This window comes from Nycticebus coucang, chromosome 7, assembly GCF_027406575.1.
Source record: "Nycticebus coucang isolate mNycCou1 chromosome 7, mNycCou1.pri, whole genome shotgun sequence".
NCBI classification, from domain to species: Eukaryota; Metazoa; Chordata; class Mammalia; order Primates; family Lorisidae; genus Nycticebus; species Nycticebus coucang.
Genome location: NC_069786.1, coordinates 99,143,746 through 99,169,395, shown reverse-complemented (window position 1 = coordinate 99,169,395; position 25,650 = coordinate 99,143,746). Strand labels below are relative to the sequence as shown.

The following is a 25,650-nucleotide window of genomic DNA, read 5'->3' as shown; positions in this document are numbered from 1 at the left end:
CTCTACCTTCAAAATACATCCAGAATCTAATTCCTTTCCTACTCAAGGCTAAGTCATCGGGCCTATTGGCCTCAGCCACTGCACTAGCCTCTTACTGGTCTCTCTGCCTCCACATTTCCACTGCTATACTCTTCTCTCCCCTCTCCACATAGCAGAAGAACCATCTCTTTAAAAAGGGAAGCCAGATTATGACACCCTCTGCTCAAAGCTCTCCAAACGCTGCCTGTTATCACTCAAATAACTCATAACCCTTTTCATGGCCAGATCATTGTCTACCTGCCTTTGTCTTATCTCCTACCTTCCTGTCCTTTCCTCCTTCAGCTCTAGCCTCATTCAGCCTCTTTTCACCCTTCCATGCCTTTGCATTTACTTGGTCCCTTTGCCTGGAGTGCCAGATATCCACATGGCTCACGTCCTCACATTTTTATAGGTCTCTGTTCAGATGTCTTCCTAGAAGAGAGGTTTTCCTTACTTCATATAAAACTGGATCTTTCTGCCTGGGCACGGTGGCTCATGCCTGTAACCCCAGCCCTCTGAGAAGCCAAGATGGGTGGATTGCTTGAACTCAGGAGAGCAAGACAAGCCTGAGCAAAAGCAAGACCCCATTACTACTTAAAATAGAAAAATTAGCTAGGCATTGTGGCAGAGAGCTATAGTCCCCACTATTCAGAAGGCTGAGGCAGGAGGATCACTTGAGCCTAAGAGTTTGCAGTTGCTGTGAGCTATGACACCGTAGCATGCTACCCAGGGTGACACAGTAAGACTGTTTCAAAAAGAAAAAAAAAAGAAGAAGAAAGAAAAGAAATTACACCTTTCCCATCTATTCCCTTACCTTTCTTTATTGCTTTCAATAATAACACATCCAACATTTACTGTGCCAGGTACCTTTCTAAGCGCTTTATATGCATTAGGTCATTTAATCCTCACATCATCCTAGAAAGTAGGAATGTTACTGCACCCTGTTTCATGGATAAGGAAACTGAGGCTCCTGGAGGATAAATACCTTGTGTCAAGGTCACAAAATGCTGGAGCTGAAATGAGGATACAGGCTGGCTGGCTCTAGCATGTGCTTTTAGTTGGAACACTATTTTGCCTCTTGATAACCCCAATCGCTACCACATTTTGTATTTGTTTATTATCTCCCACTTTTCCCACTTGTTTAAGTTATTGCTACATAATCAACCATCTCAAAACTTGATGGCTTAAAGCAATGACTTATTTCTCAGGAATTTGGGTCAGGTATTCAGGGCTTGATGAGGCTGTTCTTCTGCTCTACTTGGCATTGGCTGGTGTCACTCAACTGCTGACTGAGCTGCCCTGGAAGATCCCAGAAGGCTTTACTCACATGTCTGGCAGCCTCAATGCTTCTCCACGTGGCCTGTCTCTTCACATTGCCTCTTGCCAATCTGTAGTATAGCGCGGCAGCCACCTTCTCAGAGAGGAATCTAGCTGCCATTTCTCTTTAAGTCCTTGGTTCAGAAATTCCAGAACTTCGTTTCTTCCACATTCTGTTAGAAGAAAACAAAACACCAGGCTAGCCCATATTGAAGTGAGAGGAAATAGAGTCCATCTCATGATGTCAAGAGTGGCATTTGTATGCGCAGAGGGAAGAACTGATGGCTGCCCTCTCTGCAGACTATTTTTCACACCACCAGAGTTTAAACTCCACGAGAACAGGGACTCTTGTCTATTTTATTCATTATCATGTCTCTCTGGTGCCTTGAATAGTGCCTGGTGCATAATAAGATGCAAACGATATTTATTTTGTCTATGAATTTAAGAGGCAGGTGAAAGAGTCTGCAAAGGTAAAGGAAAGGTATGAAGGAGTAAGGGAAACACTTGGAGTGTGTCCTAGAGGTTGGGGAGGAAAAGAGTTAAAAGAAGATACAGCTGAAAACCATAGCCCTTTCCCATGTTTAAAAGTTTTAAAAATAAGTTAAAAAGCATGTGACTAAAAATTTAAACAGCGTAAGATGGCATAGAGTCGAAAGTGAATTTGCTTTTCTGTCTTGTTCCCTAATTCTCCTCCCCAGCAGTAGCCACTCTTTAATGTATCCTTTCAGAGCTGATACATGTACAGACAGATCTGACATTTAAGTTCACAAACGTGCCACCATGGCTTATGTTGGCAGCACTGTACAGACGGCTCAGTAAGGCTTCACAATCTTGGATTAACAGTATCTCCCAGCTGTGTTATTGTTGACACGTGCCAGTGTCTGGCTAAGTGGTGTTCACTATTGTTGTTGCATGGTTTTGTGTGCCACTGCGAGGTATCAGAGCTTGAATCAGAGCATTGGACAAATGTTAAATTTCTTATTAAACTTGGCAAGACTGGAAGTGAAATCAGGGACATGTTAGTCCAAGTTTATGAGGATAATGCCATGAAGAAAATAGCAGTGTACAAATGGATTACATGTTTTTTGTTTTTGTTTTGAGATTGAATGTCACTTTGTCACCCTCGGTAGAGTGCTGTGGTGTTGCAGTTCATAGCAACCTCAAACTGTTGGGATCAAGTGATTCTCTTGCCTCAGCCTCTCAAGGAGCTGGGACTACAGGTGTCTACCACAACGCCTGGCTATATTTAGAGATGGAGTCTTGCTCTGGCTCAGGCTGGTCTTGAACTTCTGAGTTCAAGCAATCTACCTGCCTCAGCGTCCCAGAGTGCTAGGATTACAGGTGTGAACCACAGCCCCTGACATTGATTAAACCTTTTTCTGAGGGGAGAGAAAGTGTCACTGATGAAGAGAAGTCAGAGCAGCCAGTAAGGAGCAGAACTGATGCAATATTGCAAAAGTTCACTGACCTGTGTGTCAAAATTATCAGCTACCGTGAGAAACATAGCAGACCAAGTAAACATCAATGGAGTAACATTTAGGAAAATCTTAACTGAAAATCTTGGCATGAGAAAGGTGTGTGCAAAAATAGTCCTGAAAACCTCACTGATGAACAAAAGCAAAGTTTGCCAAGACCTTTTGGAGAGGCAAGATGATGTTTTGGGCTGTGCTATTACTGATGATGAAACGTGGGTGTACCAATACCATCCCGAAACGGTGTCAAAGTGCACAATGCTAGTCAGCCAATTCTCCACGAGCAAAATAGTTCTGTCAATCCAAAATCAAAAGTTGAAACTACGTCACTAACCCTTTTTCATGTCGGAGGGATTATTCACTATTAATTTGTACCAACTAAATAGTTAGCCAAGTTTACTATTTAGAAGTGCTGAAAGGCTGTGTGAAAAAGTTAAATGAAAACAACATGAACTTTTCACTAACTCGTGGCTCCTGCATCACAACAACATACCAGCTCACACAGCACTGTCTGTGAGGGAGTTTTTAAACAGTGAACAAATAACTGTATTGGAAGACCTTCCCTACTCATCTGATCAGGCCTTCAATGACTTTTTCTTTCTTTCTTTTTTTTTTTTTGAGACTGAGTCTCACTATGTCTCCCTCAGTAGAGTGCTGTGGTGTCATAGCTCACAGTAACCTCAAACTCTTGGGTTGAAGCGATTCTTTTGCCTCAGCCTCCCAAGCTGGGACTACAGGTTCCCGCCACAACACCTGGCTATTTTTTGAGATGAGGACTCACTCTGGCCCAGGCTGGTCTTGAACCCATGAGCTCAGGTAATCCATCCACCTAGACCTCCCAAATGCTAGGATTACGGGTGTGAGCCTCTGCACCTGGTCCCCCATTGACTTTTTTCTTTATCCAAAGATAAAGGAAATATTGAAAGGCAACAGGTTAAAGATCAAAAATGAGAAATTATTCTGAGGTGTAAACCAAAGGAATAGGAGTCCAGGTTCTGTGTGGGCAACTTGGCCTTTGTTCCATTCTGGTGTGAGTGAGCTGAGTTCGAAAAGGAAGTTCAAAGGGGTAGAGATTGGTGCATTCACTTCCTCCTGGGTGGGACTTTTAGGCACTCATTCCTTTTAAAGGAAGACATTTTGATGAGATTTAGGACATCAAGGGTAATATGACAGCTCTGATGGCCATTCCAGGAAGAGTTCCGAAATTGCTTTGAAGGATGGAGTAGGTGCTGGTATCAGTGTACAGCTTCCCAAGGGGAATACTTCAAAAGTCACCATAGTGATACTCAGCAATCAGGTATGTAGCACTTTTAGTAGGGTGAGGTTGTTACTGGTATTTTTCTTTCTGAGATAGGTCCTTGATCTGGAGATTCAAGAATGAAACCCCAGACCATGCAAGTAAGTGGCAGGACAAAATTTATTTTACAGAGAAGGACACAGAAAGAAGGGTAACAAAGCCTCCAGCAGTGGAGGGGAGGAATTCCCAAATGGGAAAAGCCATGTGAGTCTTTTGTATAGGGGTTCATATACTGCTTGAGAGATGGGGGAAGGTATGTCACATTCGGCCAGGAGCTAGCCCAAAAAGCATCTAGTCCCTGTTGATTAACAAACGAATGTATTAGCAAATGAAAAGAGGTCCTCACAGTTCCTGTCCTCTGCACAGGGTGTATGCACAGGAGGGGCCGGCCCTGATAAAATCCTGCTTGCATCCAGAAAGCCCTGTTTGTAAAAAAACATCTGTTTGCCCAGGCCTAAAACATGAGAGTCCCTGTCCAGCCCTGAATGGGGAAATCCCGTATCAAGTTCAAGTACTTAATTGTCAAACCTCATATGTCGTATTCACCCATCCATCTGCCTATCTCTCTCCTGAAAAGACTACACACATAACACACAATTGGTGTGTAATACTATACACATGACTCAGCAGGTAGCTTTTTTCCCCTTAACACCTAATTTCCAGTTCATCCCACGTTACCACATACAGATTATTCTCTTTCTTATAAATGGTTATAAAGAACAGTTCTATTCTATAACTGCATCATTAGATTTCAAAATTAGTTGACTAGTGATTTCAGTAGATTGAAAAAACAGAATACAGATTGAGGTGTGTAAGAATGAACTCAGAAAGTAGAGGTAGAAAAGCGGAGGAAAGGAAGAAAACAGAGGGAAAAAAAGTTAAAGATGAGATTGATAGGAGCAGGCTTATATGAGTATGCTGTAAGTATATAGGATGGGAGTAAGAAGAGAAGCTGAGATTGAAAATACATGCAAGAGAAGAATAAGTAATGGAACAAATCTCTCCTTTGGGGAGATTAGAAGGGATCTGAGTTCAGGTAGAGGGATTAACTTTAAGAGGATATAACACTTCTTCCAAGGAGAAAAAGGGAGAAGATAAGGAAGGCGGGGGTTGCAGGTAGGTTTTTTAATAGTGGCTGGTGAGAGTTAAGGAAATTTACCTCTAATGGTCTCACTCTTGTCAGAAATGTAGGCGACAACTTTTGTAATTTTTATTTTTTATTTTTACAAAGGGAGTGGGTGGGAAGAGTTCAGTAAGAGGATAGGAAATTGTAAAGACTGGGATAGCAGAAGGGAATAGAAGAAACAAAGTATTCTGAATAGCAATGTGTAAATGTGACTGTCTTGGGTTCCGCAACATTGACCGGCTGCGCGGCAGTCCCAGCTGAAGTTGGACACCTTCGGTTTGCAGTGGGGCCAATTCTAAGGATTATTGTGATTTTCTGCCCCGGTGCTGGAGTGGACAAGGCTGCTTGAACCATTGCAGAGTAACACTTTTGCAGGTGGACGGAGGATCAGGGAGGAAAGTGAGTTGAGGGTGACTGATCTTCAGAACCTGATTTCGCATCTGTCATTGATGGTCTAAATATAGGTTTGCAGGCCCAGCGCGGGCACACTGCCTACCAGCAGAGTTCGTACCCACTGTATGCGGAGTCGCAGCAACCGGAAAATCTTCATGGGAGGGTTAGGAATGTATGTGCAGGCCGGGTGGGAGTAGGGTTGTCCATGCGACAAACAGAACGTCTTGAAACTGTGTGGGGCAAGAAAACTGATTTTACTCGGATTGTACACAGAGGAGCCCTGAGGGAATTATAGCGAAGGCCAATTCGTTTCCTCCTATCCCACCGCATCTTTTGGTGCTGCCACTAAGCAGTAAACACAGTGCGGACACCCAGGCAACCCGCGCCGCGTGGCGATGACGTCATTCACGGGGGCGGGAATCTACCACTGGTGGGATACAGTCTATAAAAGCACTTTGAAAATATTTCAGCCTTTTCACGTTTATACTTCCGACTCGTATAGTTGGGAGGTGGTAACAAAACGACAACAGGTCTCAACCATCCTCACGGCCGCCTGTTGCCATGGAAGCGCTCGGGTAGCTAGGTCAGGACGATTCCATTTTGCGTCATCTCCACAGCACGTCCTGGGACTGATGGCTCCGCCCTAACCTGAGGGAGGGGCAGTGCTTCCGAGAACATTGCCTACAGTACCTAACGCATCCTTAGTAATTTTGATCACCACCAGACGCCGTCAGCAGTCTCCCAGTCTAACTCCACCTACTCGGAGAGCATTACCCGCCCACCTTTAAGCTTGCCTGCCGCCCAGCATCCCCGCCCCTGTCCGGAGGCCCCGCCCTCCATGAATCAGCTGATCTGGCTGACCCGTGGGGTTGCCCGGCTAGCGCCAGATGCAGAGCGCGGTATTGCCAGTGGAGCGTCAGGTGAGCTATTGCAGGTCCGGGGTTGGCTCTTGGCTTCGGAAGGCTGATCGTCTGGGTCCTACTGTGTGCGGGAGGTCCGGGTCCGAGAGCGAGGCGGGGCGTCAGGTCCGGAGCCTGGAAGCGCGCTTTGGGGCCCTGCAGAGACGGCATCCGCATCTTCTCAGCTCTGTGCCCGACCGACGGCGCCCCTGGCCTCGGTCTTAGGTTCTTCCACTCAATAGCGTACCTCCCTGCCCAGACGGGGCGCCACTGCAGTGGTCTCAGCTTCCTGAAATTCCTCCATGCCCCTTCTTCCCGCCTCCACCCACTCTGCTCTCCACCCATTCATTCATGGGGATTTGTTGAATTCCCACACTGAGCGGAGCAGATAACCCGGGGTCCCTGGCCGTGAACCTTGGTGAGTGCCCCAGGCGGGTTTGCCACAGGTGCACTTCGCAGTCAAGAGTGGACCAAAGGTTTTAGTTGCTTGAAAAGGCGGTTGTGGAAAAAAGAAAATGACTTGGATATTAAGAATTAGTGGTTTCGCCAAGTCCTTTAGCGTGTCAAGTGCTCTATCAGAGACTATAAGTTCTTTTGAAAAGTAGAGTCAGGGAAATAACACAGGGGCAATCATAAGGAAATGGTGCTGACGCTGGTGTTGGTCCTCTGAGTAATGGAGTACTTTGTAGACGGGCAACCGTAGGCAGGTAGAAGCGTGCTATTGTTTAGGGCTTTGATGATGAAGAAAGGAAGAGGCATATCCACGTACAGTATTTTCTTTTTGGTTTAGTATGGAGACGGACACAAATAACTCTTGTACCCAAACGAAGATTCTTACTACATTGCCTTTATATTTGTTGGTGGCTGTAAATGTTCGTAAGGAATAAAATTGTGTGGTGTGTGTTTATTCTGAGTAGGTATGAAAATTCAGCAAACCTGTTTACACATTTTCCTCCATTTATCGTTTATATGTGTGATTTGGAGTGACCACTTGACCTTTAATAAGTACTTAAAGAATTTAAAGCAGTGAAAATTTTGTTTTTGCAGTAAATTTTAATATTTTAACATAACATAAACATAATGATTAAGATTCTAGGCGTTGGACCTGGATATGCCTGGAGGAGACATGTATGCATACAACTTTGACTTTGGGCAAGTTATTTAATCTCTTTGCCTCAACTCCCTTGTCTCTAAATTAGGGATAAAAATGCTTTCCTGATAAATAATACCTTTATATGTAATGGTTCATGTATCGTATTTATTACAGTGCCTGGCCCATGGTAAATCTTCAGTATACATTAGCTGTTTTTATAATTATCACTTTCTTCTTCCTCTGTGTCCTGACCCAAACTGACTTTTTTTCTTAAGTGGTAGGGAAGAGAACTGAATATTTTATGAAAATAATTATAAAATATGATTTCAAATTGGTCTGTAGTAACTGATATTCCATAAGGGCATTTTATTATGAAAAAGATGCTGATAGAATCCATATCTAGCTTGAATTTATTATTTCCTAAACTGTGACTAGTATTAGCAGATTTAAAGTTCTTAGTTATTACAATAAAAGTTCAAAGCTGTTTCACAGTATTAAAATTTGAAAAGATCATGATCCAAAAAATCAAGTACCAAATATAATGGGGGTGGAGAGCCTTGGGTGGCATATACAAGTTACTGGTTTTTAAAATTGATTTATCAATGTGAACTGGAATTGTTCTCTTCAAATTCAGTTTTTCAGAACTTAGTTTGTCTGTTTGTTTGTTTTTAAAAATCCTCTTACTATCATTCCCAAAAGGTTGACATTGGAAAATAATTACTTTGGGCATTTTGACTATTAAAGAAGCAAAGGATATGCTGAGAACTTCATTTAGACCTAATTTTAGTTTTTATGTGATTAAATGGAAAAAGTACTGTTAATCTGCCTTTTCATGAAAAACTTAGGTATCAAGCAGTAATTGCTGGGTCCATTCTAATGGTATTGCCAAAGGATGGGACTTTGTTGGGGCAGTAACTACTTTGGGGGGCTATTGTATACTTTTTTTAAATTTGAGAAAAATATACAATTTTCTGGATCTTTGTGAGAAAAAAAGATTGGGGACTTTTGGAATTTAATTGGCTGCCAGTGCATTATGTTTAGAGAGAAAATCACCTTTAGTCTCATTAATTCCACAAAATGATCATCTCTTGTATCTTTTAATTACCATGTTATTTAAATATTTGTCTTCTGAGTTGTCACACAGGTTAGTTCACATCACCTCCCTATTAAGAAGGTTTAGATCTAATATTGGCGTTTGGGTGGGCTAACATTCATTCCAGGGTTCTTTTCTTCCACAGCCTAAATTTTTGTTGAGCCAAAATCTTAACTAAACTTGGGGCATTGCCCAAGCAAACATGTAACAAGGATGATTATAGCAGTTTTAAAAAATAGCAATAAAGTAGAACAATCCAATTATAGGGATTAGTAGAGAAATAGAAAACTGGTTTATTCATGCATTTGAATACCCTCATAAAAATGAATGAATTGAAATCTATACTTATATGGCCATCTCAAGTATGTAATGTTGAGTGAAGAAAGCAAGTAAAGGACATATACATTAAGATACATTTATGTACACTTTTAAAACAATATAATAGCCTATGTTGTTTATTGATACATATTTATCTAATGAAAATACATAAAAGAATGTATGAAAACACACATGGAAATGAGATATATTAACTTTAGGAATAGAGTTCCTAATTCTAGGTAGAGCTCCTTCAGCTCTTTGTATAACTATTTTTTCTATTTTAAAGAAAAAGCTGAAGCAAATATGAAAATATGTTAATATCTGTTAAATAGAGTGATGGTTGCATGGATTTATTATTTATCTTTACAGTTTTCTATATAGTTAAAATAGTTTGTGAAACTAGCACTTTAAAAGTTTTCATTTTAATAAAATGTTCTTTTGTATTTTACTTTGTACCCCCAAAGAAGTAGACTCTGGAAAAATAACTCTTCTTTCCCTGCAATGAGAAAGGAATGGCCCAATGCAGCTCCACTATGTATAAAGCTTCTCTAAGTAGAGGAGACAGACCAATTATTTGCTCAGTTCGGCTTTGCCATTTGACCCTGTACTCTTGGGAAATGCTTTCTTTAATATATGAAGACTGATGCTTTTATAATATAAAGGCTGGAGAGTAATTAAAATTCTGAACACTGTTGGGGCAGTGCAGGCATATACTTATCATGAGCTCTCAAAAGTAGAGTGGGTCCAGTTGTATCCTGATGCACTGAAAGGAATTTGGACATTTTGTATCTGAGCAAGTCTGATACAAAATTACCACAGATTTCTCATAGTCATTAATGCTTTTTAAAGTTTAGGTTGGTTACATTTTATTATATGTAGTAAACAAGTTTATACTATGAATAAAGTTGTCCCAGTTATTGCACAAAGAAAATAATTTCTCTCTGCAAATATTAATAAGTTAACTTGATAATATGTTAAGATTGAATGATGAATAATAAATTTAATAGCTAGTTCCTATTATAAACTCAGCAAACTTGTGAGTTAAACAGTATTTTCTTTTTCTTTTCTTTTTTCTTTTTTGAGACAGAGTCTCACTTTGTCACCCTTGGTAGAGTGCTATGGCATCATAGCTCATAGCAACCTCAAACTCCTGAGCTTAAACAATTCTCTTGCCTCAGCCTCCCAAGTGGCGGGGACTGCCGGTGCTCACCACAAGCCCAGGTGGTTTTAAAGACGAGTCTTGCTCTGGCTCAGGCTGGTCTCGAGCCTGTGAGCTTAGGTAATCCACCTGCCTCAGACTCCCAAGTGCTGGGATTACACACGTGAGCCACTGTGCCTGGCTAAACAACATTTTCAATGCTAATCAAGAGTAGTTGTTATTAGCATTTGCAAAATAAGCAAAACTTGTATTTCCAGAATATTATTAGTATTGATAAGTAAGTTCTGATACAAATTAATTATTCCCTTTAATATTTTTTACTATTTTATTAAAATGACCACAATTTGTAAAAGGTAATATTAGAAATACAGTTATGTGATCCCTTGATGATCTTAAGTGCTGAGTGTTATTATTAGTAAATAAACCATCATACTTTAAACTGTATTTCTAATGTCTTTTACAAATTGTGGTGGCTTTAATAAAATAATAGTAAAAATATTAAAAGAATAATTAATTTATATTAGGACTTATCAGGACACTGTACCATGTAATAACAGGCACAAATTTTTTCAGTACCTTGGAATTTGAAATTCAGTTGTTAGAATGGTCATGTCCATCAAAATAGTTCATGAGCATTTTAACAATCCTGAAAAATGCATTTTAAAAATAGGTAGTGGGTACAAAAACCTAAATGGGCATTGCTGGGCACTTATTGTACTGTGTTTACACATCCTTCCCCCACCTCACCATGGGTAATTTCCCTTTTAAAAGATTCCTACAATCAAAAAAGTGCAGTTTTAGTAGGTTTCAGCAAGTCCTGATGGGGGAGACTTTGAAGTCTTCCTGTCCCTGATTTTGGTATCAAAAGCTGTCTAGGTGTACTAGAGAGAGAGGGAGAAAGGGACTATTCTTCCCTGGGTTGTCAAATATTTGTGAATTGACATGAGATAAAAGTGTCTTTATCCTTAGGAAATACGTAATACCATTAGCAAATTATGTAGGAGAGTTTCTGTTATGAGAAGACACTTTCCTTTTGTATCTGTTATTGACTTTTATTATAGGCACTAGAAATCTATAGCTTTTGGAGGTCTGCAGATTGGAACTTATGATCAAGGGCTATGTTTCTCATTCAAGTACTCAAATGTAGACAGATTGTAAAGAGTGGTTACTGTGGATACAAGAGTGTACCAGGAATAAGTCGTAGTCTCTGAAGTCCAGGAATTTATATTTTGAATTAATGCCTTAGTAAGTGCATTTTGTTAGTAACAACATTATAAATAATAAGCAGCTTTCTTGGCTAGCTTACTGAATTTATCCAGTGGACTAATTTACTGAATTTACTCACCTTTATGGTGAGTCTTAATTTAAAGGCTGGTCAGCCTCCATAGTGGTATCAGGCAGTGCTTCCTGTGCAGCAGCCGAGGCTGAGAGGGCCAGGATTTGAAGTGACCTCTGCCTTTCTTGGTGGTTGGTTGACTGGTCAAGACTTCTGTGCAAGGTGAGTTTTCTTCAGCCTTCTGTATGAGTGGTGCAGGCTTCAGTGACAGGACATCTTGGAAGTAGCAATTGTTGATGTATAGATTCTTGGTAAATCAGGTGTTTAAACAAAGGTTGCCTTAATCCATGTATAAACATATTGACTGAGCTCTAAAAGCAAATATTTATTAAGCATTTACTAGGGCCTTAAATTATTGTTTACTGTATTCACTCTATAAACTCTGATTTACTACGTTGTAATAAAATGTAACCAACTCAAACTTTAAAAAGAAAGTGGGAATGGCTGCATGAAATCTGTAGTACTTTTGTATCCAAGTCACAATGTCCACATTCCTTTCAGGGCATTATCACACAGTTTGCTCCTCTATTTTACCGTCTTCCTATCCAAAAGTCTACTCCTTCTAAACACTATCATTACTTTTGTAACTATTAATTATTGTTATTATTTTACTATTTTAATCAAAATATCTGTCTTGTTATTTCTTATTTATTCTATCTTATTCTGTCTCACTCTGTCGCCCTCAGTAGAGTGCTGTGGCATCACAGCTCATAGCAACCTTCAGCTCTTGGGCTTAGGCAATTCTCTTGCCTCAGCCTCCTGAGTAGCTGGGACTACAGGCGCCCACAACAATGCCCAGCTATTTTTTGTTTGCAGTTTGGCCAGGCCCCGGGTTCAAACCTGCCACCCTTGGTATATGGGGCCTGTGCCCTACTCACTGAGCCACAGGTGTTGCCCTATCTATCTATTTTAAAGATGAGAATCCTGCTGTGTTGTCAAAGCTGGAGTGCAGTGGCTGTTCACAGGCATGGTCACCGTGTCCAGCCAAAATACCTATTTTAAACCACTGAGGCAGACAGGAGAATGCGACTAGGAGGACCCAGCTTTCCTAGTGTAAATTAGCTTTCTTATGGCGTATTGGTACTCTGTTGAGAGCCATTCTAGTTACAAAGAGAACAAACTACTATGGGAACTCCTTCAGGGCAGGAACTTTTTTATTTACAGATACTTATTGAGTACCTGTTATATGTCAGGACTGTGCTAAGTAGCTGGGATATATTAGCGGGTCAGATAACAGTTACCCTGCTTCCACGGAGATTTTATTTTATTGTATTTTTATTTTTCTTTTTGAGAGAGTCTTACTTTGTTGCCCTCGGTAGAGTGCCAGGGTGACATAGGTCACAGCGATCTCTAACTCTTGGGCCCACGTGATTCTCTGGCCTCAGCCTCCGGAGTAGCTGGGGCTACAGGTGCCAGCTGCTATCAACGCCCGGCTGTTGTTTGGTTGCAGTTGTCATTGTTTGGCAAGCGGGGCTGGGTTTGAACCTACCAGCTCTGGTGTATGTGGCCGCTGTCCTAGCCGCTGAGCTACCGGCGCCAAGCCCAGTTTTTAGTTCTTATCTTACAAAATGCCAGCTGCCTTGACTTTCCTCCCTGAAATATGTTGTTTGCCCAAGTTTCCCTTTGCTCTCAGACCACTTCTCACCTCACTTCCCTCTCTTGGCCCTCATGCTGTCCAGTGTCTAGGTTCAGGAGCTCCTTACAGACTGACCTTTTATCTTTACACATACTCTAAGGACGTTATCTTGATTTCAGATTTTATCCATATGCCTTCCCAAGTTTATATCAACAGCTGAGATCTTTCTTCTGAACTCCATGCTTATATATTGCAGTTGCTCACTTGAGATGTATTCTTGGATTTCTTGCGGGCATTTTTAACTTATCATAAACAACAAATCTTTTTTTCTCTTTCTTTTTTTTTTTGAGACAGAGCCCCAAGCTGTCGCCTCACAGCAACCTCTAACCACTGGACTTAAGCGATTCTCTTGCCTCAGCCTCCCAAGTAGCTGGGACTACAGGCGCCCGCCACAACACCCAACTGTTTTTCGGTTGTAGTTGTCATTGTTGTTCAGCAGGTCCAGGCTGGGTTCAAACCCGCCAGCTCTGGTGTATGTGGCTGGCGCCTTAGCCGCTTGAGCTGCAGGGGCCAACAACAAGTCTTATCTTCCGAGAATCTTATCTTTCATTTCTAATCCTCACTCTCCCTCACTCTTCTTCCCCATTTCCGTAAGTGGAACCACTAAACACGGCCGCGCCTCTGTCCCCCAGCTGTGTCTAATCACCGAGTCCTAGCCTAGCCGTTGTTCTGCCCCTGCAGCACCTCTCTCGTTCATTCATCCCTTTCTTCACCAAATTGCCTGCCTTGGATGAAATGAAAGCACCGAACCCTCCTCCTTCTACACCAAGAAGATAAGCCAGGGAGTACTCACAGGCAGGGTATTCCTCATAAAATTAATTTGAATAGTAAGTTCACCATAAAATTGGCTTAAAACTTTTGAAACAGATGTAAATCATTGTCATAAATTTATTAAAGCATCCATAGAATCCCACTATAAGCAGTGTAACTTGGTGTCCTCTCCAAAGTGAAATCACTGTTAAAAGTGTATAAAATAAACTAAATTCAGTGTAAAATAGTTAAAAGTTGAGGGGAACTTATACCACAAGATGATTATCATTTTTTAGGTTCCTACTCTTATTTAAAACCCTTGGGGCAGGTTATGTTTTGGAATTTAGATTTTTTTTTTTCTTTTTAGAATAAGGTACATAAACCATATGTTATCTAACATTTCCTGGGGGATCTGGTGGTATTAGTATATATTCATACTAATATTTCTATAGCAAGATATACGAATATTCGTACTAAAAGAATAAAAATAGTAACCCTACATTAGTTCAGATCAGATTTTGCTATCAGTTGCATTTCGCTCAAATTAGGTTTTAAAATTCTTTTAAAAGAGTTTAAAATTCTTTTTTTCTTTAAGTTTTTAGAGCTTTTTAGATTTTGGATTTCTGGTTAATGTATTGTACACCTGTAGATGGCTTATAGCTCTTCTTTCTAGCAATAATTAGGACATCTACACTAGATGTTTTTTTTAAGAGCACTCCCAGATCATGATGTTTAAACAATATCCTTGGCTTGTGTGAGACAGTTTATCTCTGTTAAATGCAGCAGAAGGGTATGTATCCAGTGGGACCTAAAAATGGCCTAGATTCATTAAGAATCAAGGTTTGCTTTTTGTTTTAAAAGGCCACCTGAGAGTTTAATTACTTTACATTTCAATGAGAAGAACATGCTAATTTGAAGTACAAAGTGTTATACTTTACAGTGACTCTAGCTTTGTTTTGTGGCTCCTAGAACTTCATAGCTGGAGTAAATGCTGGAATCTGGTTTGCTCATTTTACAGAGATGCCACTGATCAGTAGAGGGGCCATGCGAGGCAAGAGAGGACCCCATAGTAAGTGCTGTTTATACAACATCACACAGCTGCTTTATCAGAGCTGGTTAATGTCAGACCAGGCTATGGAGGAAAGTGACCATAACAGAAGAAAAGCAGCAGAGTACAAAGCTCTCACTCTCCAAAGGAATGTGGAGTAAGGACCTTAAAGCTCACCTGGGGAAAAATATCCCCAAGGAAGCCTCATGATTTGGCAATTTTATAGCAATTTAAAATGTAAAACAATGAAAGAACATAAGTTTAAATGCTATTCGAATAGTTGAAGCAAGTCTTACAGATTTCATGGTGAGGCAGTCATAACAATAGTAGAAAGACAAGTTTTTGCTTTTTTTTTGGTATCGATACATAATTGAGAAAGAATTTTATAATAAATGGCGTTAGTAAATAACCACCCTTACGTATGTGTGCAAGGGTAAAACTTTATAGCCTAAGCTTTCCACATTGAGCTCAGTATTCCTTTTTAGTTATGTTTCCTTGGCAGTCATTTCTCTTTTTCTCATTACCCTATTTGAGTTTCAGGCTGTATGTCTGCTTGAAAGAAGTTAACATAGTAAACACCATTAAAACAAAATGAAGTAGGCCTATAAATACGGATATAGAAAGATGTCTATGAAGTAGTGTATTAGTTTTTTTTTTTTTTTTTTGTAGAGACAGAGTCTCGCTTTATGGCCCTCGGTAGAGTGCTGTGGCCTCATCCAGCTCACAGCAACCTCCAACTCCTGGGCTTAAGCGATTCTCTTGCCTCAGCCTCTCGAGTAGCTGGGACTACAGGCGCCCGCCACAACGCCCGGCTATTGTTTTAATTAGGACCTGGGTATGTAACTTCTCCACTGCAGCTGTAAGACATTGCTACAAACTTAGTGGCTTAAAATAACACAAACGTGTTAGAGTTCTGTAGGATGAAAGTCTGACATAGGTTTTGTAGATAAAATCCAGGGGTCTGCATGGCTAGACTTTTTTCTGGTGGCTCTAGGAGAGAGTTCTTCCCTTGTCTTTTTCAGCTTATGGATTCCACCCAGACCCCTTTTCTTTTTGAGGCTAGAGTCTTACTCTGTTGCCCCAGGCTAGGGTGCCATGGCAACAGCGTGGCTTACAGCAACCTCAAACTCTGGGGTTCCAGGCATCCTCCTCCCTCAGCCTCTTGAGTAGCTGGAATAACAGTCGCCCACCTTGATGCCCGGCTAATTTTTTTTCTTTCTATTTTGTAGCCTTATAGTCTCACTCTAGCTCTGGCTGGTCTCAATCTTCTGAGCTCAAGCCGTCCTCCCGCCTCAGTGTCCCAGAGGGCTGGCCTTACTCTTCGAATTCCTTGATTGATGGCTACCTTCTTCTGTTTTCAACTTCAATGTGGCATTGCTCTGACCCTGCCTCCATCATTGTATCTTTCACTGACCCTCCTTCTGCTTTCTTCTTCACTTTTAAGGATGATTAAGATTATGTTGGGTCCACCTGGATAACCAGGAAAATCACCCCATTTTAAGAACAGCTGATCATAACCTAACACAGTTACAGGTTCTGGGCATTTGGACCTGAATATCTTTGGAGACCATAAATCTGCCTGCCATGTACCGTATATTATAGTAAGTAAGAAAAGAAAGTTGTAAAACAGTTTGTAGAGTTTTAATTCCATTTGAGTTTCAAAAAAAGTGGTAGTGATAAATAAGGAGTAAGGCCAACTGAGAGTTTAATTACTTTATATTAATTTACTGTAAAATGTAAGTATTTACATTAAAATACTGTGTTCTTTAATTTTAAGAACACAGTATTCAAATATCTAAATAAAAATGATTGCAAGAGGGACTTTACTTAACAATTGCAATCAGTGTAACCTGGCTTATTGTACCCTCAATGAATCCCCAACAATAAAAAAAAAAAAAAAGTCTAAGTAAAAGAGAATGAAGATTAACTGCTTCGTTCGTTTTACCAGAAGCTTCTCAACATTTTTGATTGTCATGCATAGGACAAAATGTTTGCATACAGCGGGTCAGTTGTGTGAAGTGGGGTGTGCCTGTGTACTTCCGTGTTCTCCGAGAGGACATCTCGGGCTTCCGTCGGTATTGTTGAAATTTAATCAGGGGTTCAGTAACTCCTTGATCTCTGATAGATAAGCAGAAATTAGGTCTGGCTTTAGAATTTCCCTGAAACTGAAGGGAACTGAATCTGATACACTGCTACTAATCACTCACAAAGCATAGTAGCACTTAATAATTGTATTTATTAAATTAATAGCATTCATTGATTTATTCAGGTATATCTTTTGTTTACATAGCACCCTTCTTCCAACTTAAAATGATTCAAAATCTTTTCAAAATAAGCATTAGGTAGAAAGTAATTTCCTTCAGATATACAGATGGGAAACGCTAAGAATTCACAGGCAACCTGGAGGAAACAGATGGGTCCTAGATCACTCCTGCCAGTATGGGCTGTTTCCAGAGTACAGTGACCATGTCATATCCTTTTGCAGAAAAATCACAGATTTGGCCCCAGTATTTATATGGCTTTTGTTTTGGTACCTTTTAAAATGTGAACTTCTGAGTTGAAAGACATTCAGCATTTCTGTCTGCTTGTTTATTTTTCCATCTCTTTTTTTGTTAAACATTGAGTTTCTAAACTGGTGGGCCATGATATTTGTACCACAATTTTTATGCTACTCTTTTCTATTGAATGGTGGATTTTAAAGCAGGTAATTTAAAATTCAAATTTATTTTGTTCAGTCTTTTGTATTATAAGGCGGGTTTGTCTTGAATTGAGATTGATTTGGAGAAAATATTACTAGTTTCAATAAATGGAAAACTTTCTGTTTCAATGAGATAATTTGGTGCATTAGTGAAAAGTGTAAATTGAAACTACTTGAATCTGATACATTACTGAAGAGATTTTTAGGAAATCTTTCTCAGTTAATTGGTATTTAAATCTTTTTGTGCTCCAGACAGATCATTTTTTAAAAAGTAATCTTAATGTGTATATAATTTTTGTATTTAACACATTGATTTTTTAGGTTGAACTTTTTTCTTTATAACAAACAAACAAAAATCTTTTGCCTGAAAAAGTACAGCTTAATTGTCCATAGTCTTTTCTTCCTCTGACATTACATTTGATAGTCAACTGGCATTTTTATAAGCTTAGTGGGCCGGCTTGGTCTCCATGTTTGACTTCAGCAGGCAAGATATGAAATAGTTTAAATAGTTTTACTGCATATTCATTTCCCAGTGAATGTACACTTGTTAGAGGGCTGCTTTGTTTATTTATAAACCTAAGGGACAAAATATTCTTGCACTGCTTTTTGTTTTTACCTTGATTTTTTACCCTTTAGGTCTTGATATACTTTTTGCAAAGAGGAAATGATTTGGTAATGGAGTGTCCTCACTGACCGATGGACTCAAAGAAGAGAAGGTAAAACCGTTTCTTCCTCCTTGCTTATCTTTCTATGGAGACACAGCAAACAGCTTCACACACGGATGGTTTCTCTTCAGTTTAATTTTCTTAGTGATGGTTATTAAGTGGGAATAGTGACATTTTTAATTAATTAAAGGAAGATATTAAAGTGACAAACTTTGTAAGCGGCACTAGATGTCTTCATTTTATCATTTTAAAGCTCTCAATGCTAATTTTTCTCACAAATAATTTTAGGTTTTCAGAAGTAGCCTTACTAATTGTAATCATTTTCCATCTTTAGAAAATCATGGAAGGGTAGTCCCAGCTACTCGGGAGGCTGAGGCAGGAGAATCGCCTAAGCCCAGGAGTTGGAGGTTGCTGTGAGCTGTGTGAGGCCACGGCACTCTACCGAGGGCCATAAAGTGAGACTCTGTCTCTACAAAAAAAAAAAAAAAAAGAAAATCATGGAAGGTATTTACAAGGAAGGTTAAATTTGTGGCTTCCTTTTTTTGCAGAACCTTGGTTATGTCCAAATGTAATTTAAGGGAATATTATTTAGCAAACACAGAGAAATTCCTAGGTAGTCCAAAGAGTTTCTGTGCCTCATTAAAATTTTGTCATCAGTGTTGTAGGAAAAAAAATGAAAAATATACCATCAGTGGTGGCACATAGGAAAACTTAATGTGAAAGAAAATGTTATCTTAAGTGCACTTTTCTTAGAAGGAGGCAGTGAGGCTGTGGCCATTATTAGGCAGCTGTGTGCTTTGTATTCTTTGAACTAAAGTCATCAGATAGAATTCTTTGGCTGGAACTTAAGCAAGGCACAAAGGATTTTACTGGTGTATATTATGAACTTGATTCTTAGCAATTTAAATAGCAATTATATACAGGGTGTTCATGAAGTTGCTGTGCAATTTAAAATTGCACACTATTTTATAGACACTCTAAATTTATTTATTTATTTAATTAATTTATTTTGAGACAGAGTCTCTAGCTATCACCCTGGGTAGAATGCCTTGGCCTCACAGCTCACAGCAACCTCAAACTCTTGGGCTTAAGCGATTCTCTTGCCTCAGCCTCCCCAGTAGCTGAGACTATAGGCGCCTGCCACAACACTTGGCTATTTTTTTGTTGCACTTGTCATTGTTGTTTAGCTGGCCCAAGCTGGGTTCGAACCTGCCAGCCTGGGTTTATGTGGCTGGCACCGTAACCACAGGCGCCAAACCAGACACCCTGTATTTAAATTAAACTTAACATAAAATGAAATAAGGATTCCTATTTCACATATCTTCCTCATCAAATACTTTTTACCAATTAGAAACTAAAATTTTAAAATGAGACTTCAGGTTGGGATGTGTTGTAACTTTTATATCTAAACAAGGAGTTAATGTTGGGAAGTTAAGAGTCTTGAAATTTCATGCTACCACATTGTAAAATTTCCAAAAATAGCCCAGGTTTTGTTTGCTGCTTAGATGGAAATAGGTAATTTGTGGGTTTAGATTATCCTCTAGCCTTCAGTATAGATAGTTGTTTTGTCCTGGCTCCCATGTCATAACCAAGGTGCCCAATAGATGGTAGTTAAACTGTCTGACCCAGTTATCCCATGTAGAAGCTACAGTCTCATGACAAAAGAAATGAAACTATTTTTCCTGATATTTGTAGCTCAACAGAGGCAGAAGGATCCAAAGAAAGAGGCCTGGTTCATGTCTGGCAGGCAGGATCCTTTCCCATAACACCAGAGAGATTGCCAGGCTGGGGAGGAAAGACTGTCCTTCAAGCAGCCCTGGGAGTGAAACATGGAGTTCTTCTGACCGAAGGTATTGAAAAGAGCGGCTTAACAAATACTAACTCAGATGCTAATACATGCCTGAGTAGATAAGCTCAGGTAAGGGAGTTACTGGATACTGGGGTTCTTAATGAACTCTGTCAGTTTTCATAATATGTTCTTAGTTCCTCTACCAGAAATAAGATTAGTTCTTAAATTTAAAATATACTGGCTTGGTACCTGTAGCACAGATGTTCTAGCGCCGGCCACATACACCCAGGCTAGCGGGTTTCAACCCAGCCTGGGCCAGCTAAACAACAATGACAACTGCAACAAAACAGCCTGGTGTCATGGCAGGCGTAGTCCCAGCTACTTAAGTAGGGAGGCCGAGGCAAGAGAATCACTTAAGCCCAAGAGTTTGAGGTTGCTGTGAACTGTGACGCCACGGCATTCTACTGAGGGTGACAGTGAGACTCTGTCTCAAAAAAAAAAAAAAAAAAATTAGAATATACCATTATCTAGAATAAAAGAATTATAGTTTTTGAATTTTGTGGTAATAAATACATGAGAAATAAACCTTTAAAAAAATTTACCTTTTCAGTGATTCTTTCGCTACAGCTGTTGTTTATTAAATATATCAGAATAGTAACAACAGGTAATGTTTACTCAACAGTTGTGTGCCAGGCACTGTCCTGAGTAGTTTCCCCATGTTATCTCACTGAATCTTCACTACTTTGTGAGGTAGCTACCATTGCTATTCACAGATAAGGAAACTGGCAGTCACGGAGGTTGAAGAATTTTCTTTCCTGGGGGGGCGCCTGTGGCTCAGTCGGTAAGGCGCAGGCCCCATATACCGAGGGTGGCGGGTTCAAACCCGGCCCCGGCCAAACTGCAACCAAAAAATAGCCGGGAGTTGTGGCGGGCGCCTGTAGTCCCAGCTACTCGGGAGGCTGAGGCAGGAGAATCGCTTAAGCCCCAGGAGTTGGAGGTTGCTGTGAGCTGTGTGAGGCCACGGCACTCTACCGAGGGCCATAAAGTGAGACTCTGTCTCTACAAAAAAAAAAAAAAAGAATTTTCTTTCCTAAGCACATGCAGCTGTTAAACTGTCAGAGTCAGAATTGGAACTCAGATTGTCAGATTTTAAAGTCTGCTTTGTAAGCCACTTGACTGTACTGGTTTAGTACAATTTTTCTCAGGCACAAATAGCAGCTCACAAGACCATATTATAAAATCTATGAATCTGTAACAGAAACATACATGATAAATTATATAGAGATTTGCCTTTAATCTTGATGGCAGTTTTATCGACTCAGTCATGGCAAATTTGAGTGGGCAAAGATTGCCATTGACTTTACCAATTTATGATCATCTGCTCTGTAAGCATTTGTTAAGTAATATGTTAATTTGTAATAAGTAATTTGTTAAATAATGCTTTTGTGTTTTTCTTCTAGAAACTAAGGGAATGCAGATTCTAGGAAACAAAGTTTAGATTCGTTTGCTGGTTTTATGCATAAACACGGTTTCTTTCTAATTTCTCTATTTTTTTGTTATAAAATATATTACTCTATTATTCCAGATTTCAGAAAGAGTCTTTTTTTTTTAGACAGAGTCTCACTTGATGTCACCCTTGGTAGAATGCTATGGTGTCACAGCTCAGAGCAAACTCAAACTCTTAGGCTCAAGCAATTCTCTTGCCTCAGCCTCCCAAGTAGCTGGGACTACAGACGCTTACTACAATGCCTGGCTATTTTTTTGTTGCAGTTGTCGTTGTTTAGCTGGCCCAGGCTGGGTTCCAACCCACCAGCCTGGGTGTATGTGGCCGGTGCCCTACCCACTGAGCAATGGGAGCCATCGGAATGAGTCTTATTTTTGAATCCACCAGCCTTGGTGTATGTGGTCAGCACCCTATTGGCACCCTTGGGCCAATCGCTTAAGCCCAATAGTTTGAGATTGCTGTGAGCTGTGCCGTCATGGCACCCTACCGAGGGCAACATAGTGAGACTCTGTCTCCAAAAAAATAAATAAATAAAAATTATACACAATATAATACACAACATGAATTAATATAATACACAACCTCTAATCCCAGCACTTTGGGAAGCAAGGGCGAGAAGATCAATTGAGGCCAGGAATTCAAGACTAGCCTGAATCAGAGGAAGACCTCATTCTACTAAAAATAGAAAAAACTAGCTGGACATAGTGACATTCAACTATAGTCCCGGCTACTCAGGTGGCTGAGGCAGGAGGATTGCTTGAGCCCAGGAATTCAAGGTTGTAGTCAGCTATGAACATGCCACTATACTCTAGCCAGGGCGAAAGAATGAGACTCTCTCAAAAACAACCAACCAAACAACAAACAAAAAAACATTTCAAAACCTATAGTCAAGTTTTTGTTCCATTTGAATTTTTAGCCAGCATAAATTATGTGCACATGTTCCCAAACTTCCCAGTGCTGTAGTGAAGTTCAGAGTTGGTAGCATACCTGGACATAAATAAGTTATCATTATTTGTGTACCCAATTCATTATTGCCTTTTATTTAGTTCTAATGCTACACAGTCATTCTGACAACTTTATTTGATTTGGCTTTGTTTTGTTATGATGATTTGCTTGTAAACAAATGTCATGTGAGAAAGGTTCTTTAGTACCTAGTACATTATATACATCACAAATTCAAAAATCTGAAATGTGAAGTGTTCCAAAAATTCAAAATTTTCTGAGTAGCAGCATGATGCTTAAAGAGAGTGCTCACTGGGTCATCCAAATTTGGGATTTTCAGATTTGGGATACTCAACCAGTAAGCATAATGGAAATATTCCAAAATATGGAAAAAATCCCCAATCCAAAGCACTTCTGGTCCAAAGTATTTAGGATAAACCACACTCACCTGTGGATTATACGTAGCGTTTAAAAATTATACATAATACATTGGGTGGTGCCCATAGCTCAGTGGGCAGGGTGCCAACCATATACACCAGGGTTGGCGGGTTCAAACCTGGCGCAGGCCAGCTAAAACAACAAGGACAGCCACTACAACAACAACAACAAAATAGTCGGGTGTTAGTGGCAGACGCCTGTAGTCCCAGCTACCTGGGAGGCGAGAGAATCTCTTGAGCCCAAGAGTTTGAGGTTACTGGACCTGTGACGCTACAGGTACTCTACACAGGGTGAAGCCTTGAGACTGTTTAAAAAAAAAAAAAAATTGCTGGGCGCTGTGGCGGGTGCCTGTGGTCCCAGCTACTTGGGAGGCTGAGGTAAGAGAATCGCTTAAGCCCAAGAGTTTGAGGTTGCTGTGAACTGTGACGTCACGGCACCCTACTGAGGGCAACATGGTGAGACTCTGTCTCAAAAAAATAAATAAATAAATAAAAATTATACATAACATAATACACAACATGAAGACAGCCATGTCTTGTTAACAATTGGTGCTTTCTGTACAACTTAGAGGCATAAAGCTAATTTTTTAGTTTTGGCCAAAATAAGTCTCTGGTATTTTTATTCCATTGCATAATTTCCTGCTGCTCTGACTTGTTTAGTAATAGTGAATGTTCTAGATATCAGTGAATGTGTGTTTTATCTTCTACTTCTTTTGTCTTGAGGTAATTGTTATTTTGTCCTCGAATACTTGGAATCTGCTTCTGTTATATTCTGTGGTGGTGGCCATTAGTAGTGGACTGGAGTTTGTAGGAAGAAGCCGAAGGAAAGGAGTAGCCTCCTGTAAATTGTAGAAATTCTCCCCATAATACAGAATGTTAAAATGTGTTATTTATGAAAAGATGAATGAATGTAAAATACCATATACTTCAACCAAATCTCTATAACTGTGTTTTTAAAAATTAAAAAAGAAAATCCTATTTTGTTAAATGTATAGGGGCAAAAAGTTTGCTAATAAAATTTCTAGTTAGTTCACTAACACTTTCCTTTTTTTTTTTTTTTAAACCTTTAGATGGTGAGGTCTACAGCTTTGGGACCCTTCCCTGGAGAAGTGAACCAGCAGAGATTTGTCCAAGTAGCCCTGTTCTAGAAAATGCCCTGGTTGGGCTATATGTTGTTACTGTGGCAACAGGAAGCTTCCACAATGGAGCAGTGACAGAAAGTGGTGTAGTGTACATGTGGGGGGAGAATTCTGCTGGCCAGTGTGCTGTAGCTAACCAGCAGTATGTGCCAGAACCAAATCCTGTCAGCATTTCTGATTCTGAGACCAGTCCTTTGCTATCAGTCAGGATTTTGCAGTTGGCTTGTGGTGAGGAGCACACTCTGGCGTTGTCAATCAGCAGAGAGATTTGGGCATGGGGTACTGGTTGTCAATTGGGTCTCATCACCACTACCTTCCCAGTGACAAAGCCACAAAAGATAGAACATCTCGCTGGGCGAGTGGTGCTCCAAGTTGCCTGTGGTGCTTTCCACAGCTTAGCTCTTGTACAATGCCTCCCTTCTCAGGATTTGAAGCCAGTGCCAGAAAGATGCAACCAGTGCAGCCAGCTCTTAATCACCATGACTGACAAAGAAGATCATGTGATTATATCAGACAGCCATTGTTGCCCATTAGGTGTGACACTGTCAGAATCCCAGGCAGAAGGCCATGCCAACGCTGCCATAAGCCCCTCACCTGAAACCCTTGGTGGCCAGGGATCAGTATTTGAGAATGCTCCTGCAGCAAATGACGTGCCTGTTGCTACTGAACTAAATGGGGGAAGTGTTCAGACCACCGGTGGCGATGCCATTTCTTCCCAACAGAACATCATGGGAACAACTGAAATGTCTTCTGCCAGAAACATGCCGTCATACCCTGACACCCAGGCAGTAAATGAGCACTTGCAGAAACTGTCCGATCATTCAATAAAAGAGGACTCAGAGAACAGTGAAAAGCCAGCAGCTCCTCAGGTACCTGCTAAATTTTATAACATAAATGTGTTTCTGGAATTGAACCCTATCAGCTGTTCTTTAGAATCTTTAAAATGTTTAAGTACTTTTTATTTTTTGAGTTTGACTGCAATTCTGTTTTATAAGGTAATCCTAGATAAGGAAAGAACTTGAATTAATTCAGAATCACTTTTTACATTCACATTCTGGTCCTTCATGATGTTGAAAGATGTCATGCTTGGTTTGTTTTGTAAGTAGCAAAATCCCATTTTTTATTTTTATTTTTTCCATGCTAGTAAAACTATACATTTCCTGATAAATATACATATCTTCTCTCTAGCCACTGTTGAGGGAAATAAGGTACTGAATTTTAGTGGGCTCCTGAATAGTAGCTATATATTCACAAAGATTATTCTTACTTGTATTTGTGCTACATTCCAAAATTCTAGGAAGTCCTTTCCTTCTTTAACAGGGAAGGTTGGCATGTGGCAGATTTAAAACTTACATGCAGTTACATATTTGAGTTGGTTTTTTTTTTTTTTTTTTCAGTTATAGCAATAGTCTAAGGCTTCAGAGGCTATATTTGAGGGGTTGGGCAATATTTTCTTTATCTTATTTAAACTATTTTCAGGAGCCAGGTCTGGTGGCTCATGCCTGTAATCCTAGCACACTG

At 40.1% G+C, this 25,650-nt stretch overlaps 1 protein-coding gene across 7 annotated transcripts in view; it reads left to right on the top strand.

Moving 5' to 3' along the window:
* The first annotated feature begins 6,345 nt into the window (after window positions 1–6,345).
* The window catches only part of ALS2 (alsin Rho guanine nucleotide exchange factor ALS2), an 86,187-nt gene continuing 66,882 nt past the window's right edge, over window positions 6,346–25,650 (top strand). The window contains exons 1-5 of one of the 7 annotated variants that reach the window (XM_053597519.1): window positions 14,885–14,976; window positions 16,400–16,556; window positions 18,290–18,369; window positions 20,014–20,168; window positions 24,061–24,998. In XM_053597519.1, coding sequence (XP_053453494.1) covers window positions 18,350–18,369; window positions 20,014–20,168; window positions 24,061–24,998 — 1,113 coding nt within the window. In that variant the 5' untranslated portion in view covers window positions 14,885–14,976; window positions 16,400–16,556; window positions 18,290–18,349. Of the gene's footprint in view, window positions 6,544–6,645; window positions 6,941–14,884; window positions 14,977–16,399; window positions 16,557–18,289; window positions 18,370–20,013; window positions 20,169–24,060; window positions 24,999–25,650 lie in introns of those variants that run through there. The other 6 variants (XM_053597517.1, XM_053597521.1, XM_053597518.1 and 3 more) reach the window with 6 other exon arrangements.